Source organism: Coturnix japonica, chromosome 26 (genome assembly GCF_001577835.2).
Source record: "Coturnix japonica isolate 7356 chromosome 26, Coturnix japonica 2.1, whole genome shotgun sequence".
Classification (NCBI taxonomy): domain Eukaryota; kingdom Metazoa; phylum Chordata; class Aves; order Galliformes; family Phasianidae; genus Coturnix; species Coturnix japonica.
The window spans coordinates 2,456,283-2,473,289 of NC_029541.1; the positions used below are offsets into that span (position 1 = coordinate 2,456,283).

The 17,007-nt window shown below is 54.1% G+C and overlaps 1 protein-coding gene and 1 long non-coding RNA gene across 2 annotated transcripts; one reads left to right on the forward strand and one right to left on the reverse strand.

The window, feature by feature from the left end:
• The first annotated feature begins 1,647 nt into the window (after positions 1-1,647).
• CDK18 (cyclin dependent kinase 18) lies at positions 1,648-15,732 on the forward strand. Its single transcript, XM_015884940.2, is given in 16 exon segments — positions 1,648-1,703; positions 6,231-6,367; positions 8,870-9,015; positions 9,123-9,248; positions 10,003-10,059; positions 10,261-10,375; positions 10,473-10,567; positions 10,651-10,713; positions 10,823-10,946; positions 11,199-11,319; positions 11,514-11,582; positions 11,708-11,848; positions 12,056-12,098; positions 12,186-12,276; positions 12,518-12,595; positions 12,751-15,732. Coding segments are annotated over 16 exon segments (1,470 nt in total). The 5' UTR covers positions 1,648-1,674; the 3' UTR covers positions 12,786-15,732.
• Positions 6,388-10,265, reverse strand: LOC107324699. The gene is made up of 3 exons (XR_001559539.2): positions 9,469-10,265; positions 8,538-8,664; positions 6,388-7,020 (listed from the first exon to the last, which is right to left on the reverse strand). It is a non-coding gene; the product is annotated as an uncharacterized LOC107324699 (long non-coding RNA).
• Positions 15,733-17,007: the final 1,275 nt, after the last annotated feature.

Here is a 17,007-nt window from a genome sequence, read left to right on the forward strand (position 1 = left end):
ATCATGCTATGATAGCAGCGGTGCGGGCTCAGGTTGTTGTTGTGCACACTGCAGTGTGAAGGAGATAAGCATTCAGCCAGGCACTCAGCTTGGCTCATGTGCGATCCAGACCTCCTTTCCCGTCCCTTCAGCTCTCAGAGTTACCATCCTTTCTTATCTCAAAGCTTATCAGCTCATGGGACAGGAAAGGAACAGAGCCGAATGCAGCCACTGAGCTTTGGACGCTGCTGTGCTGCAGCCCTTTGTGCAGCTGAGCTCGGAGTCCCCTTGGCTCAATGCCTGAGCACCACGTGGATCTGTGGACATGGTTTGATATTGGAAGGTAAAGCAGAATTGCTTCAGGTTGTGCTCCAAGAGCCCTCTCAGTGTTTTGCAGCACCCATCTCTGCACAGCAGCATCCAAGGAATGGGGCTGGCTGTGTGTTTCCCTTCACGAGGTCCCTCCCTCCTTCATTCCCTTGAGCTCTGCAGGGCTCTGTTATCTCCCCCACTTCCCAAGGCTGTTGCAGGAATGCTCAGAGCTCACAAGGACACCAGAGCAGCCTATGGGAAAACAGCTTTGGAAGTGGGGCAGGGAGTGAGGAGATGGATGGGAGAGAGAAGATGGAGCAGGAGAAAAGAGGTGTTAAAACCCACCGACTCCATTGCTCTGCCTGCTGTGCTCATGGTGACACTGTGACTTTCAGGGCGCCGTGCTGGGGCTTGGCTTGCCAAAGCAGACGTTATTTACAGTTTAACAAGGAACAAGGTTTATCTGAACAGAATGTGCTCGCCGAGTTCCCAGATAGGCATGAAATGTTGCCCTCCATAGGGAAGTGAGCAGAGGGTTGCGGGCACCAGGGCGTGCTTAATCTAGTTCTATCTATACCTGGGATGCAGGCAGGTTTGGGTTGGGTTTAATGGGATCATATCATGATGGTGGGAAGGTTCCTCCATAGGGTGCAGAAGGACAGTGGGTTCCTATGGGGCAGCACTGTGGGTGGAGCAGAAGCTCTGCACACCTCGCCTTGAGATGCTCAGTGCTTCTGTGTTATTCCTGCCCCGTGCGTGGCCTCAATGTTGGTTTTCATTCTATTGCCCAACCCTGGGCTCTTTGCAAAGTGGAAATGCTTTGTGTGCAGAAATCAGGAGCTCTTGTATCAGCACAGAGATCTGAGAAGCAGAGGGAGCTGCAGGGGCACTCGGCTCATGCACACGTGTGCAAAGCCCTCCGAGGTGCACAACAGGTTTAAGATTAAATAGCAGCTTAGTGCAGCCCTTGGCAGGAAGGGGACTTGCAGTGTTTGCTCACTACCTTGTTATCATGTGACTATCCCAGAGCTTTAAATAAAACAGATTTGCAACCCTGCTGGAAAGAGTTTTATGTGCCTAATGCTGAGCCGTGCTGCTGCTGCTCCAGAGTGTGGTCCTAAGGGGGGGACCCAGCTCAGAGCTGTGCTGGAGCAGGGAGAAATAGGTCAGGAGCACCATCTGCATGCATTGCTTTCCTTGCTGCTGCACAAAGATGTGTATGAGTGCAGTGGGGAGCTGCTTCATTAGTTCCAAGGAGCTCCTGGGTCTGAGTTTGCCACGCTCGGAAGGAGCCTTAATCCCTCCAGAGCTGTTTGTACAGTCCCTGCAGCTCCTCCTCCCATTGCTGGGTGGGCAGAAAGTGCCTGACCGGGTGCTGGAGGAATGCAGAGGGGTGCAGCAATCTGCAGCAGGTGAGGGTTGGGCTGTTTGGTAATGCAATGTGTTGGAGCTGAGCTGAGCACCTCAAAAATGCACAGCAAAGGGCTGAGCTGTGCTTCGCTTTGAGAGCTGCTGGTGCTTCTTAGAAATGCTGTGCTTCTGTTTGTATTCAAGCTGTTTCTCTGGGAAGAAAGATCCTGTGATAGCACGGGCCCTTTGCATGGCTTCTTGCAGGGATCAAACCCTTCCTTCATCCCTCCACCTATTCATTGCGTGCTCCTTTCTGTCCCACCCCCACCATCCCCATTTCTCCTTGCATCAGAGGTGGCTGCATTACTCAAATTCCACATGGCTATCGGGTGTGCAGGGCTGTGCTTTCCGCTTCCCTAAATAACCCCTCTCCGAATGCTTGCAGCCATTCCCTGCACAGCTGCAGGGCAGCAGCTCCGAGCCCCCCTCCCCAGTGCCTTTGTTGCCTGTGGATGAGGGTCATGGTAGGAAAGCTGCAGTGTTCTCTGTTAGAGAAGGGAGGGCTTCCCCTGCTCCCCTGGTGTTGCTTTCCAGGAGCTCTGGGAGTTGTGTGTGGGCTGAGGAAGGAGGAAAAGCTCTAATTAAGAAAGAAAAGGGAAGAAAAAAAGAGAGAGAGAATAAGGAAATGGTAATTAAGAAGCTGTCAGACCCTACACCGCCCTGTGGGGATGGAATGCCGGTGTGCCTTAATGCAAGGGATCTTCTCCCATAGGGTTCCCCAGAAGCTGGAGCATCCTTCACCCCCAGGGTCTGTGCCCTATCCATGCTGACCATCCTGGTGCTCAGGAAGGGCTGAAAGGAGAAAGAGAGTCACAGAAAAGAGGGAGGACAGCTCCATACACTGCAGCAGCGCTCAGTGGGATGTGCTGATCCATGGGGCAGTACCATGGGGCTGCTGGCACCTTACAACAGCGAGGGCATTGAGATGCTGTGGTTCACGTGGGCCATTGGCACTCTGTTGTGGCTGCAGCCCAACGCTGGGCACTGCTCTCAGGTTTTGCTCCAGCGAGGAATAAACATGCAGTGTTTTATGGCTGCATGAATAACGAGGGTCGTTCTGGTGCCTTCCTGGGAGCTGCCCTGATCTCACCATGGGCAGGGCAGAGCTGAGCGCATCACACAGGGCTGTGGTGTGGCAGGAGTGGAACAAACCCCTCTGTGTGCCCTCATTACTGGGCTCCTTGTTGGGATGGAGATAAATGGGAGCAGAGCTGCAAGCAGCAGCTTTGCATCCCACAAGGGTCCCATCAGAGAGGAGAAGGGAGGAAGGATGCATCACCACCAATGCTGTGAGGAGCTGGGTTGGAAGCCAGCCTTGTGCATTTGCTGCAGGATCATTTCTCCTCCCAAATCTCCACTGAGAAGTATGGACAGAAAATTCCTGGCTGCCGTCATTGCGTTCCTGGTGCTCTGCATGTGTTGTATTGGCCTCCGTGATTACAGGAGAGGAAAAGACTGCAGCACAAGGATGGATGGATGGACTCCCTGGGGACCCAAAGCTCCATTTCCAATTCTGCCCAGCGTGGTCGCTGCAGTGGGATGATGGCTGTGCTGCTTGTTGCAGGGCTGTGCAGAACAGTCCGAACTGATTGTGCTCCCCTCCTGCAGGACCACCACCTCCTGGTGCTCCCTGCCTGGGGGAAGGGAAATGTCAGAGCTCCATGTAGCACAGCCCAGCAGCAGGGAGGAGCTGGGAGCTCAGTGTGATGGGCAGGGACTGCTGCCTGTCCCAGGGTGCAGGGCTGTGCTGGTCCCTGGAGCAGCCCCATCCCTCTGAACGAATGGATTTGGGCTGTGCTCTTTCTCTGCAGCATCTGTTGTAGGGTGGGAGAGGATTCCACGCCAACAGCTGGACAGTCCATTAAGTGATGGGGGCTGCTTTCATTCCTTGCCTCACCGGATTCCCAGCTGCTGTGGAGCACGCAGCATCACCTTTCTGCATGTCAGCACTGCACTGCATTGGTGCTGACTGCTGCCTCCATGCCTTGCTATGTGATGTGAGAAGGCTCTGAAGTCACACGGAGGAGAGCCAAAGAGTTCTGCTGCACAAAGGGAAGCAAACCATGCGCACAGACCCATCCCCAGTGCCTATGGGAGTAGTTTGCTGAGCACACGGCTGCAGTGCTTAAAGAATTGTTACCATCCAGTCTCAGTCATGCGATTCCTTCTCCTGACGTGATGCAGCTTTGGGCCCCTTTGAAGTGTTTTAGCCAAAGCAGTTACTATCTGCTTGTGTTACAGCAAATGCGGATCATTCACGCTGCTGGCTTTTCATCCTGGCTTTTCTTCCTGGCCAACTTCCAGACTGAGTGATTTCATTCCTGCCTGTTGATGCCTGAATTCCTTCGTGCTGTTTCAGACCACTCCAGCTCCCCCTCCTCGCTCCATCCCAGGGATGGTTTCAACCCCAATTCCCTGGTGCTTGGAGGCTGTAAAACGAGGGATGTCATTTGCTTAGCGAGCATCACCTCCTTGCAGGAAGTCACTAAGCGCCCCCGCTTCCTTTAGTGCACTGCTGTTAAAATTGATGGGATGCAGGCAACAGCAAGTGGTTTTTCCTTTGAAATCTATGGGAAAGGGCTGCTCCTGTAACAGGGCTGCCTTCTCCTAAGGGAAACACAGACACGGGTTGTCCCCTCACACCCTATATGGGGTCAGGGTGCCCTCCTACCTGCAGGGCTGGGAGCAGAGATATGAGATATGAGATATGGGAAGGGGGTGCATCCCAACCTTGGGGTACCTCGTGGCCATACAGGGCAGGGTGAGCTCCCATCCCACGGGAAGACCAAAAGCACAAACAGCCCCACAGCTTCCATCTGTCAAAGCCTTTCACATGAACCCCATGAGCAGATGCCAAGTAGGTCCAGGTGAAGCTGGAAAAAAACAGTGCCAATTACGCAGAGCCATAAAGATAAGGAGCAGCCCCGTGCATAGCAGGAGAGGCAGCCACTGCTATTTTTACCCCACCCTTCTTCCTCTCCGAGGAGGTTTATATTTAGCAGCTGCTGGCACTGCAGGGAGGGAGGGAAGGACTCAGGGTGATCTGGAGCATCAATTCAGTGCTCAGGTGTTTGTCTTCTAAAGCTTTGGTACCATTAGAGAAGGATGAACAGAGAGGGGAGGAGATAGAAAAAGCCATTTCCCTCACCCACTTCTTCCTGGTGGAAGATCTGGGTTATTCCCTGTGTTTTCCCTGGTCCTGGGGCTGCGGGGTTGATGTCTCCAGGAATCTGAAGGGATGGTGTCAAGAGGATGGGGTCAGACTCACCTGTTGCTGGGCTCAAATGAGAAATGGGCACAAATTGAAATGCTGGAAGTCCCAACTGAAGGTGAGGTGTATCTGGAACAGTCTGCCCAGAGAGTCTATGGAGTCTCCTTCCTTGGAGATACACCAGAACCATCAGGATGAGATCCATGGCAATGTGCTCTGCTAGTGACTTGGGTGACATGGCTTCCATCAGTCCCTTCCAACCTCATCCATCCTTGGCCATGAGAAAAACACCAGCTCAGACCCTTTGTTAATGCAGCATTCATTAGTGTCAGCATCTGGGTCATCAAAGCAGTGCTGAGCAAACATTTAGATGGCTGATGGATGTGCCTTGCATCCTCCTTGCTCACTTTGCAACTCCAAACAGCCTCACGCCTCCCATCCCACCCCCAACCAAGCAACGCATCCTACTTTGGTTCCGGGCACAGCTGTAGGGTTTCGCATCCCTAAAGGTGTTTGAGGAGGGGGTGACACAGTATTGAGCGGGGTCCCAATGAATCCCAAGGATTTCAGGGGGGTGGCAGCGCAGTGGGAGGCTGTGCCTCGCAGCACTGTTTGCATTGCTGATGGTAATCTTTTAAGCTTTTGGATGCAGGCATGTCAACCCAAGTGTTCCGTTGCTCTGGCGACACATCGGCTCTGCGATGCTGTGTCTGATCACATCAGTCTGGAATGCAATCATCCGGGTTTGTGCTGACCAGCCTGGTGTGGGGTGGGGGTGCTGGGGGCTGCCAATGGGGCCAGCCAGGAGCAGGGGGTGCTTGTTTGACCTCAAAGGCTGAATTTCCCCTTATTGCCCCCCCACCCACCCTCAGAGCCCAGCAAACAGATTAGGGTCAGGGTCTGCAAGGAGGGACCTCCTCGTGTGGGGGAGACAGTGATGTCTGCAGGTGCATTCTGTTTGCTGGGAGCAGGACAGTGCCATGGGAAAGGTGTGCCTTGCACAGGATGCTATTGCATCCTTTCTATCTCTGCTTATTATTCTCTCTTCTGCTTCTGCCCTGCTATTCCCTTTTCCAGCCATTCCTAGAGTTTCCAAGCTGACACTCATGACTCAGCATCCACAGCTCTGTCCTGAGCTCACCTCTGGCAACTGGCTCAGAAAAGCCCCATACACTCAATGACACAAAGATCCCCATCCCCTGCTGATTCCCGGAGCTCCCAGTGGGGGAACATGTAGATCTGGGGGCTGCCAACCCCAATGATGGGGAGCTGTGGGACCATCCCACCCCACAACCACCTGTCTCCCTTTTACCTGCAGGTCACGAGGTAAAATGAACAAGATGAAGAACTTCAAACGGAGGTTCTCACTCTCAGTTCCTCGGACGGAGACCATCGAGGAGTCACTGACTGAGTTCACAGAGCAGTTCAACCAGCTCAACAACCAGAGGAATGAGGGTAAGGGGGTTGGAGCCTGGAAAGCTGCTGCCCCACCACCCAAGGCTGCTCTCCCTATGGAGGCAGTGGGATTAACAAGACTGTGTTTAACTGTGTTGTTAAATCTGGGCTCCACTCAGGTCATGCTGGTGCTGTCCCACAGCCACAATTGCTGTAAGCAGGGGATGAGGCCATGATGTACCTGCCTGGCATCTGTGCCTGCCCCAGCATGGAGAGATGGGCTCTGTTTCAAAGAGGAGATGCAGAGGCTGATTTGAGCTGCCTTTCCTCTCTCCTGCAGCTCATGCCATTCCTCACATCCCCACAGATACCCCAGCTGCCCTCAGCAGCTTTGCTTCACACCCCTCTGCTCACACCCCAGCAAACAGCTGGGGCTATAATTAGACTCGAGCCCTTAATTAGACATGTAGAAGCCATGGGGATAACATGGTGCAAGGCTCAGAAAGCCCCGGGTGCTGACAGCTGCTGCTGCTGTTATCCCCTGGGGACTGCTGGGCTGGCTGAGCCTGGACTCATTACCTGCACTGTGCCATCTGAGCTGCTGGAGAGGCAATTTCCCTCTTCTCCTGCTTTAATGAGGCTTCGGTCACAGCACTTCCTCTGCAAACCAGTGCATGCAGCAGCTGCCTGTCCTCTGCCTTCTGGTCTTTGTCCTGAAGGAGATGGGAAAGAAAGAGGGCAAAGCCAGAGTCAGATCAGATCACCCTGCATGGAGCAGGGGATGCAGCAGAGCATGGGAGCCCCCTGCCCACAGCCCCATGTTGGAGCTAAGCCCTCTGCCAGCAATGGGGGCTGGTAAAGGGAGGTTTGGTTCCCAGTATGGTCACATCCTGATCCAGGCAGTGTCACCCTGGGCAGCCTCAGGGTGTTCAATGTGCCCCCAGACTGCCATATATCTCCATTGTACCACAGCCTTTCTTATGGTAGAAGAAGAGCACTGGGTTAAGGAGAGTTCTAGGCAGCATCTGATCCTTCACGAGGGCCTGCACCATTTCTGAGTCCTCAGAGGCCAAACAAGGGCTCATGCAAGGGCATAAATCAGAGCTAAGCCTGGCTGTCAGAGCACAGGGCTGTAAAGCAGCAACACCGTGTGGGAGGAAGGAGGATGGATGACCTGTGAGCTGAGTGCTGCCCTGCCTTGAAACAACTTGGAGAGGAGAGCTCATGCTTAGCAAAGTAATTAAAAGTTCTGAGTTATGCAGGCAGTGAAGGGTTCTGGCCCTTTTCCTTGGGAGATCAAAGCTTGTTTTGGCAGAGGCAGTGTTTAAATACATTTATATTTAAAAAAAGAAAGAAAGAAAAAGAAGGCAGAGGCAGCTGCCCTGTCTGCGGTCTCGCTTTAATTTGCTTTGATATCCCATGCAGCCTCATTACTTGCAGGGTGTCAGAGCTCACTGTGATCCATGCAAAATGCTGAGCAGAATGGAACAGACCCCTGATGCTGCTATAGATGGGGGTGGCACCGAGGGTGGGTGCAGACCCTGCTCTTATGTGCTGCTCCTGAGGCCAGGCTGCATCCTTGAGCCTGGATGAGTTGAACTGCGATCGTTCTGATGTCACTCTTTGGTTTTAGTTCAGATGGGAGCAAGGTGAAAAGGGTTGATCCAGCTTAAACGATCCATGTTACCTGTGCTTAGTGCAGGGCAGGGTTCTGAGCTGTGCCTGCACAGATGGCACAGAAAGGGACAGGGACCAGAGCCCTGCAGTGCTCCTAGGGGAAGGGGAGCTCTGTACCTCCCTACCCAACCCTATAGAACATCCTGGCATGGTTTCAGCTGCTGCCAGCCCCATTGGCAAGGGCTGCACCCCTGCTATGGGTATAGGCTGTCTGTAGAGGACACCCGCATCCCTTAGCTCACTGATCCCCTTGTATACAGTGACCATGGCAGGAAACTGCATTTTTTCCCAGGTCACTTGCCTGTCACCTCTCATCCATCAGATGAGCAACAAGCAGCCAGATCCCAGCCCTACTGCAAAAGCCAGCCATCCCCTTCCATCCTCAGCAATGAGATCATCCCTGGCTGCAGAGCACATGGGGAATGGGAGCCCAGATCAGCATTAGGCACAGAGAGGGATGGCCTTCATCCCAGCACTCCCAGTTAGCTCTGCCTCCTCTCAAACAGCCCCTTTGGAAGCAGCCCCCTGTGAATAGAGGAAATGCACTTCTTACCAACCATTACCCAGTGGGAAGATGTGTGATCCTCATGCTGTAGACCAGGGGGGATTCTCAGTGCTTCACTTTGCTCTGGTTGATTTTGCTCCTTTCTGGGTTCCTTGGGCTCAATGTGGTTTTACACCTGGAGTCCAATGAGAAGAATGACTTTTAGTGGTTGCTTTGGTTTTCAAGGGAGCTTCTGTGTTGCTCAGGGCTGTGTGTGACTAAGTGCAGACTTCCTTACAGCCCTGGTGCATCTCTGGACCTCCATGCCCTTCTCTCTTCCTTATCCCCATAGCAAAGCATTCCTCACCTCCACTGCCTCCCTCCTTTCTCTTTGTCCTCAGACCTTGCCCAAGGGCACCTGCAGCTGGGACACCTGGGCAGGGACATCAGAGCCGACCCCACAGCCATCTCCCCATCAGACGTGGAGGGTCAATCCCCGATGGCCGTGCGCTACCGCAGCAGCACCCAGCGCCGCTTCTCCACGGAGGCAAGTGCTGGGATGAAGGTCCCAAAGGTGTCACCCCAGTCGTTGCCCCATTGACATCATCACTCCTGGGTGCTTTCCTCACCTTCTCCCCTCTGTGCTCTCTGCAGGATGTCAGTAAGCGCCTCTCCCTGCCCATGGACATCCGGCTGCCCCCTGAGTTCCTGCAGAAGCTGCAGATGGAGAGCCCAGAGTTCCCTAAGCCTCTCAGCAGGATGTCACGGCGGGCATCCCTTGTAAGTCACAGCACAGCATCCCACCTTGTGCACACATGTGCTGATTGCCACCCACCCATGCAGCCTGGTGCGAGCTCCCTTGCACTGAGAAACACGCAATGCAAATCCCTTTCTGCACACTCCCAGTGGTGCACATACCCCATGTGCACACACACACATATACACACCTTTCCCTGTGCTACTCCTACACATGCAAATCCCCAGCCTGCACGTTGCTCACCTTGCACACACCTGGCTTCTCTCCCAGCCTTCCAGGGAAACGGAGGTGGGGAACCTCCTGCTGTGTTCCAAGTGCTGGAGCCTCCGCTGATGGAAATGCAAATGTGGATAAATAATGAATTACCCCTCGCATTAATGCTGACATTTCAGTTTCTTGACTGCAGAGCATCAGCATATGTAGGAGCAAAACCACAGTGGCCTGTTTGCAGATTGCAAAGGCGAGTCCTGCTGCCTGGGAGCACACGGTCACAGCAGTGAGGTCTCAGCATCACCTTCAGATGTGACATTCCTGTTTGTGAGGAGGGAGGGGAGAAGAGAATAGCACTCAAGCAAAGGGCAGGGCTTTGCCACAGGGTCCCATCATGCTGCTCTGACACAAAGGGCATCAGCTGCTGCAGTTGGCTGTGTTGATGTTCTGATGGATGCAAACAGGCTCCCATGCAGGATGTGATGGATTGTTCCCACTGCAATCCCCTCCTGGTGCTCCCCATCCAGTGAGATCCCTCCCAGTGACGTTGTCCTTTTTCTCTTACAGTCGGATATCGGGTTTGGGAAGCTGGAGACCTATGTTAAACTGGACAAACTGGGTGAGGTAAGGAGGTGCTGAGACTCCCCATGAGGACTTAAAGGAAGCTGGAAGGACTACAATAAGTCACTGAATGGAAATCATGGGCTCCAGCCCTTTAGCTTCCAATGATCCTTCCTGCAGATGCTATGGAGCACATCCCTGTTGTGCCACCCCCATAACGGGGCACCCACCTGCTCACCCCTCATGTCCTCTCTCTCTCCACAGGGCACTTATGCCACTGTCTTCAAGGGGCGCAGCAAGCTGACAGAAAACCTTGTGGCATTGAAGGAGATCCGCCTGGAACACGAGGAAGGGGCTCCATGCACCGCTATCCGGGAAGGTAAGGGCCCCAAAGGGGAATGGGGGGGGGTCCTTGGGGATGTCCCACCTGGCACCCAGGTCACACTGTCCCAACCTGCTGTCTCCTGTCCCTGCAGTGTCGCTGCTGAAGAACCTCAAGCACGCCAACATCGTGACCCTGCATGATATCATCCACACGGAGCGCTCCCTCACTCTGGTCTTCGAGTACCTGGTTTGTGCTGGGATGATGCTGTGGTTCTGAATGGGGAGTGGGGAGGGAGGGAACTGGAGGCTGATGGCTGCTCCCTGTCGCAGGAAAACGACCTCAAGCAGTACCTGGATAACTGTGGGAACCTGATGAGCGTGCACAATGTGAAGGTGAGTCAAGCCTGGTTGTCCCTATGGGGCATCCCCAGCTTTGTGGGGTCTCCACCAGCTCTGTGTCCTTGTGACAGCATCATGCCCACCACCCCCTGTGCCCCTCCAGATCTTCATGTTCCAGCTGCTGCGCGGCCTGTCCTACTGCCACGGGAGGAAGATCCTGCACAGAGACCTCAAACCCCAGAACCTGCTCATCAATGAGAGAGGAGAGCTCAAGCTGGCTGACTTCGGTACATAGGGGTGGGGATGGCAGAGCCTTCATGGTCCCACCGGGCAAGCAAACAGCTGGCAGCAGCTTCACTGCCCTCAGAGCATAGAGGGGAACCCCATAGGCAGCCAGGGACACAGTGATTTTAGCGTGCTGGGGTTGCATGGCTGTTTTCTACCCAATTGGGAGCATCTCTGCACAGTGTTTTCCTATCCCTGAGCCGCTGCCCTGGGGGGGGGATGCAGCACTTCACACCCCCTCCCTCCACCTCCAGGTCTCGCCAGAGCCAAGTCAGTGCCAACCAAAACATATTCCAACGAGGTGGTGACATTGTGGTACCGACCCCCCGACGTCCTGCTGGGATCCACCGAGTACTCCACCCCCATCGACATGTGGTGAGGGTCTGCGGGGTGGTTTTCCCATCCATCTCTGGGTTCTCCACGGGCTCTTCTGCAGCTCCATCTCTTCAGAGATGGATGGATGGGCACAGATCCTCATCCTAGAGCTGATTTCCCCCTACCCTGCTGTGGGGGGGGACTGGGGGTCCTTACCCTCTCTCGCTGATGCCGTTTATCCATCACTGCCATAGGGGCGTAGGGTGCATCCACTACGAGATGGTCACCGGGCGGCCCATGTTCCCCGTCTGTTGGGTGAGCGTGTTGCCGTGCTCCGAGCGCCCGCGGGAGGGCAGCGGTGATAAAGCAGAGCGCTGAGCTCCGGGACCTGATCGGGACACTTAAAAGGGGTTGGAGCTCTGGGACGGTGAAGCTTTTGTTCCCGCAGCCGGTGACACGTTCCCTCTTTTCAACCCCTTCCAGGAACGCCGACAGAAGAAACCTGGCCGGGGATAACGTCCAACGAGGAGTTCAGGGCGTACAACTTCACGCAGTACCGAGCACAGCCGTTAATTAATCACGCCCCGAGGTACCCCATCCCCTATTCCTAAGGTGTAGGGCAGCCAGGCACTGCTCTGAAATAGGAGCTGAGGGCAATGGGGTTTATATGCTGGATGTGTGAACGCAGCTGTGTGGGGGAGGTCCCAGCTCTCCCCACTCCTGTGCCTTGTGTTGATGATTACAACGTCCCCCCAGGTGCAGTAATGCTCCAGTTTGTGTTGCTTTCTTTACTCAGGTTGGACTCAGACGGCATTGATTTGCTGATGAACCTCCTCCTGGTAAGCAACAGAGCGGGGCTGGTGGATGGCAAAGGGATGTAGTGCTGCAGACTGTGTAATAAAGCCTTTCTCTGGGCTTCTGTGCAGTATGAAGCCAAGAGCCGGATTTCAGCAGAGGTGGCCCTGAGGCATCCGTACTTCAAGAGCCTGGGGGAGCGGGTGCACCTCCTGCCCGACAGTAAGTCTGCATGGTCCCCTCACCTGGAGGCATAGAACAGCACTGTAGTGTAGCCCGAGGGCACAGCCAGCTCTGTGGTTGCTGCTTGCCTCTGCTTGAGTGCTCCTGCAGCAGGGTGGGGTGGGAGAGCAAGGAAAACTTGGGGCAGGGTGATGCAAAACAAGAGGGATGCAGTGCTGTGCTGCTATCACTGCTGGCTGCGGCTCAGCCAACTGACCTCACTCTCTGTCCACTCTCCCAGATGTCTCCATCTTCTCTCTGAAGGAGATCCAGCTTCAGAAGGACCCTGGCTACCGAGGCTCAGCCTTTCAGCAGTCAGGTAGGATGGGAATTGATGACAGTGTGCTCTCTGTGTGGTGCCATGGGCTGTGCCGGCACCTCTGGGTACCCACACAGGGAAAATCCAGACCTGCCCTGTGCTTCAGTCCCTGTCTCACCTGTCTGACCCATCTCTCTTTCTCTCTTCTTCCTCAGCCCGAGGGAAGAACAGGAGGCAGAGTATATTTTAAACCCAGACCTCATGTTCCCTTTGTCACCATGGAGATCAGCACACTGAGGAAGGAGACGGCGATGCGCTTCCATCCATGATGCTCAGCCCAGCAGGATGGAGCTGATGGCTCTCCCCACATCCCCCAGCAGCTGGTGGCAATGGACCTGTGGCCTTTTCCCCCTCTTGTTCTCACATTGCCCCCATCAGCTGCCACCCTATGTGCAGGTGTAGAGCATCCCTCCTGGGACTGGGGTCCTGCTCTGTGCTGGGGGAGCTGCTTGCTGCCTGTGGAGCTGAGCTGGGTGCAGGGAGGCTGTGTGAGCACGAAGCGGGGTCTCTGAAGCAGGACCTGTGACTGCATTGCATTCAGCCCAAGCAGGCAGCATCCCACTGCTCAGACAGCCTGCATGCAGCCTCACCCCACTGAGCCTGGCACTGAAGGAACTGCTGCTGGAGCACCAGTCCTGGGGCAGCCTTCCCAGCTGTGCCATTGCTTATTCCTCTGTAACGCCTTCATCTCTGCCCATTGTCGGTACCTGAATCCCAATGAGGGCAGAGCAGCCTCACCCAGCATCCCCTCTGCTGCCATCACAAGGGATGGGACGTGATTCCCAGCAGTGCACAGGAGCCTACAGCTGAAAGAACCCTGCAGTATCACCGCACCCCAATGCTGTGCACCCACCGCAGTGCATTCCCCACCTGGAGGACAGGGGAGAGGTGCCAAACCTCCCCAGCTCAGCTGTGGGGACCAGAAAGAGACATAGAGAACAGCAAACCATCCTCCCCACGTGTAGCCAATGTCACACCAAGCAGCTCTGATTTAGACCCACATCACAGGACCAAAGGGCACATTGTGCTGGCCATAGGACCCTGCTAGACCTACCCAATGGAGGATGTGCTGATGTCCCCAACCTGCCAGCATCCCAGGACAGACAGTGCTCAATGGACACTAACTGCTTACACCACTTTTTCTCCATGGAGAGGAACTGGAGCTCTATTTTTCCCTCTCCTGGAGGAGAAAGGAGAGCCCGGGGTTCTCCAGCACTCAATGCACTCTACTATACGCTCCTCCTGTCAGCCCAAAGCTGTTAAGTTGGGTTTGTCCTAGACAAGCATCCAGACGTCTGCATTGTTTGAGGTTTGCCCATCCCTTCTCAGTTCCCTTCTCGGTATGTCCAGCATACAGCAGGCTGAATAGTTCATTAATTGTTTCCATTTGATAGGGAAGAGCATGAAGAGCCATCAGCCACCAGTGACGCTGATGTGAGGGTTGGGTTGTGCCTGGTTCCCTGCACCCTGCTTGGGCTGCACGGGGCTTTTCAGCAGCAGGGTTTACATAAGGAAGTGCTGAGCTCACGTTGTCACCTTTCCTTTCATTAAGGTGTTTACAATGGGGTTTTTCTGGGCACAATAGGGATCTGTGGTGCTTCCCAAGGCACCAAGGGCACAGATATGGGCAAGTCCTGCTCTTGGAAAGCCCTGACAGACCAGCTCCGTGCCCTGAGGTTGTCTTGGCCATAAAGGGCAGAGGAAGCCTTGCTGATCCTTCAGTGGGAGGATGGGGCAGAGCTGTGGGGCACAGGGCTCTGCTCATTGCTGCTTGACTGGGCCCTTGGGAACCAATGTCCCCAGTGGAAACCAGTGTCCCCATAGGGCAGACACCTCCAGGGTGCAGCAAGGTGACCCATGGAACGTGAGCACACAGACAGCTCTGCTTTATCTGCAATCAGATAAGGAAGACAAAGAGCCTGCTGGCTGCTGTTTGCTCTTTCACAGCCTTTGCCTTTTCTTCTCCAAGCCAGGAGATCTTTGTGTGGAGGCACTATAATATATTTGCCCTGTGCATGACCAGCGGGCTGCGTTTCAGATAACCCCTTTTGTTCTGCTGCCTTTCATGGCTATTGGATTCCTATTCAGGAGGGTGATAAAGTGCATAAAGATTTGGTGCCCCATTGAGCAAGCTGTGATGTATATACTGCTGCTTTGAGTCCCAGTGCCAAGAGAAGGAGGTCAGCAAAGTCTCCCCATACACAGGGTCAGCATCCCATGAGAGTATGGGGTCTGTATGGGTTTGGGTCAGCATCCCATGAGGGTATGGGGTCTGTATGGGTTTGGGTCAGCATCCCATGAGGGTACTGGGGTCTGTATGGGTTGGGTCAGCATCCCATTGAGGTTTACTGGGGTCTGTATGGGTTTGGGTCAGCATCCCATGAGGGTATGGGGTCTGTTTAGGTTTGGGTCAGCATCCCACCATGGTGCTGGTTCCATATGGCTTCAGATCAGCATCCCACAAGAGCATGAGGTCCATATGGGTTCCAAGCCTTCAGTGCTGGCAATGAAGACACGCAATGAGCTCCCAGCTCTGCTCAGTGCTGGAGCAGCAGCTGCTTAAAGCAGCGCTGATGAAAACACTTGCAAATATCTGCGGCTCTCTGGAATTTAGTATTAGGATTTTTTTCCATTTGGTGGCACCCAGCACGGATTGGGAGCTGTTGTTTTGTCTTCCAGGCATTATTTGCTTTTTCTTTTGAATGTTTTCCTACCAATTCTGGTTGCACCCCAGGGGAAAGGCTGCATTGCTTTGTGCACTCAGCAGCTCTGGTCTGTGCATGGCTCTTGCTGTGCTTTTGCATTCCCTATTGGTCAGAATTAAGGGCAGCACCCGTTGCTGCAGTACAGGTGGGATGCAGCACAGAAACAGCTTGTGCAGCAGGAAAACGTGTCCCAGAGAGCTCAGGGTCCCACTGTGAGCATCGCCTGGTGTGCTCCATTTGCAGAATAGGGCTGGCCGTACCGTTGTATGAATGGAAGATGTGTTTGAAAAGGTTTATTCCTAATAGAAGCAATGATTTGGGGTTTTTTTTATATGTATATATATAGAGAGAGAGCATTTTTCTGGACTAAATGGAAAGGTGCAAAAAAACCCAACAACTAAAAGGAATAAAAGGCTGTGCCCATCGATCAACCATGCGTGTGTTTGCCTTCAGTTGTTCTATGGCAACTGTAGCATGGACCATCCTGGGGCTGTGTTACTGTTACAGCTGTACTGTGAGTGCTCCACAGCTAATACTGGGCAATGAAGCGTTTGTTTGTATGTGATGATGTGATTTTGCTCCCTCCTGTTTGGTAGGAGAAGGTTCTGTGTTGACCCAGAGTGAGTTTCCTTCCCTGTGACCTTTGCAGGAGGTTGAAACCCAACGCCGGAGGAGCTGGAGCACAATGGGAATGTGTTCCTGCAGTCCCTTACGTGGATCCTAAAGCCCTGAACAAATATTGCCATAAGTTAATCAGGCAGATAAAAGAGCACAGCTGTGCCCGACCCAAGGCTGCAAAGTGACTCAAGGGCAATGCCATTGCATGGGTGAGGGAGTGCTGTTCCCCAGTGCTTTGGCACCTGCAAATCACTGGGGTTGAGGCTATTCAGCATGGCAGTCTAGTGTAGGTATCACTGCTCTGTGGCCATTGGGGGGATAGGGGAAAGGCCTGAGGGGGGCTGTGGTCCCTGGGCAGCCCCTACAGCAGCACCCATCTACCTGAGTCACAGCCAGGCTGGGCAGCACCCAGATTGCTCCTCCCTCATCCCATAGCACAGGGGAATGCAGCCGAGCAGCCTCAGCCACATCCTCCGCCCATGGGCACGGCGCAGCCGGATGCGCCCTGTTGGCACCAGCTCATCCCATAGGGCATCCTCATGCCCTGCAGCTGTGTGAGCCCTGTTTGGCTGCACCACAGCTACTTGTGGCTCTCGGTGTGATCCACTGCTGGCCCTGCTGTGCACAGGGTGAGCAGTGAGGAGGGTGTTTAATGCACTGCAAGCACAACATTGGCTTCAGTTTGGAAAACAGCCCAAAAAGTGCCTCTTCACAAAGCTAATTCTGGTTGCACACACTCGGAGCCCCACGGTTTGCATTTCTGATGAGCTCCCTCTGTGGATCTGTGGAAGGATCTGTGCGTTCTTTGTGCTGACAAACCCACCCACGCTGCATTTTGTATTTGCAAGCAGATCTTGCATGGTTTGCGTTAGCCTTGATGGGATGGGTTGATATTCCTGGCTGTGCACAAGCCTTTATGGCATTGCTATGCAAAGCGGGGCTGGGGCCTCCATGGGGCTGTGACCCCTATAGACATTGGGTTGGGGGTGCAATGACTTCGTCCAAGTATGAGAACCACTCACCTCTGTCACAACACGACCATGAGGAGACCATGGGTCTCCTGCCCATCTGTTGCCCTGGGATTGATCT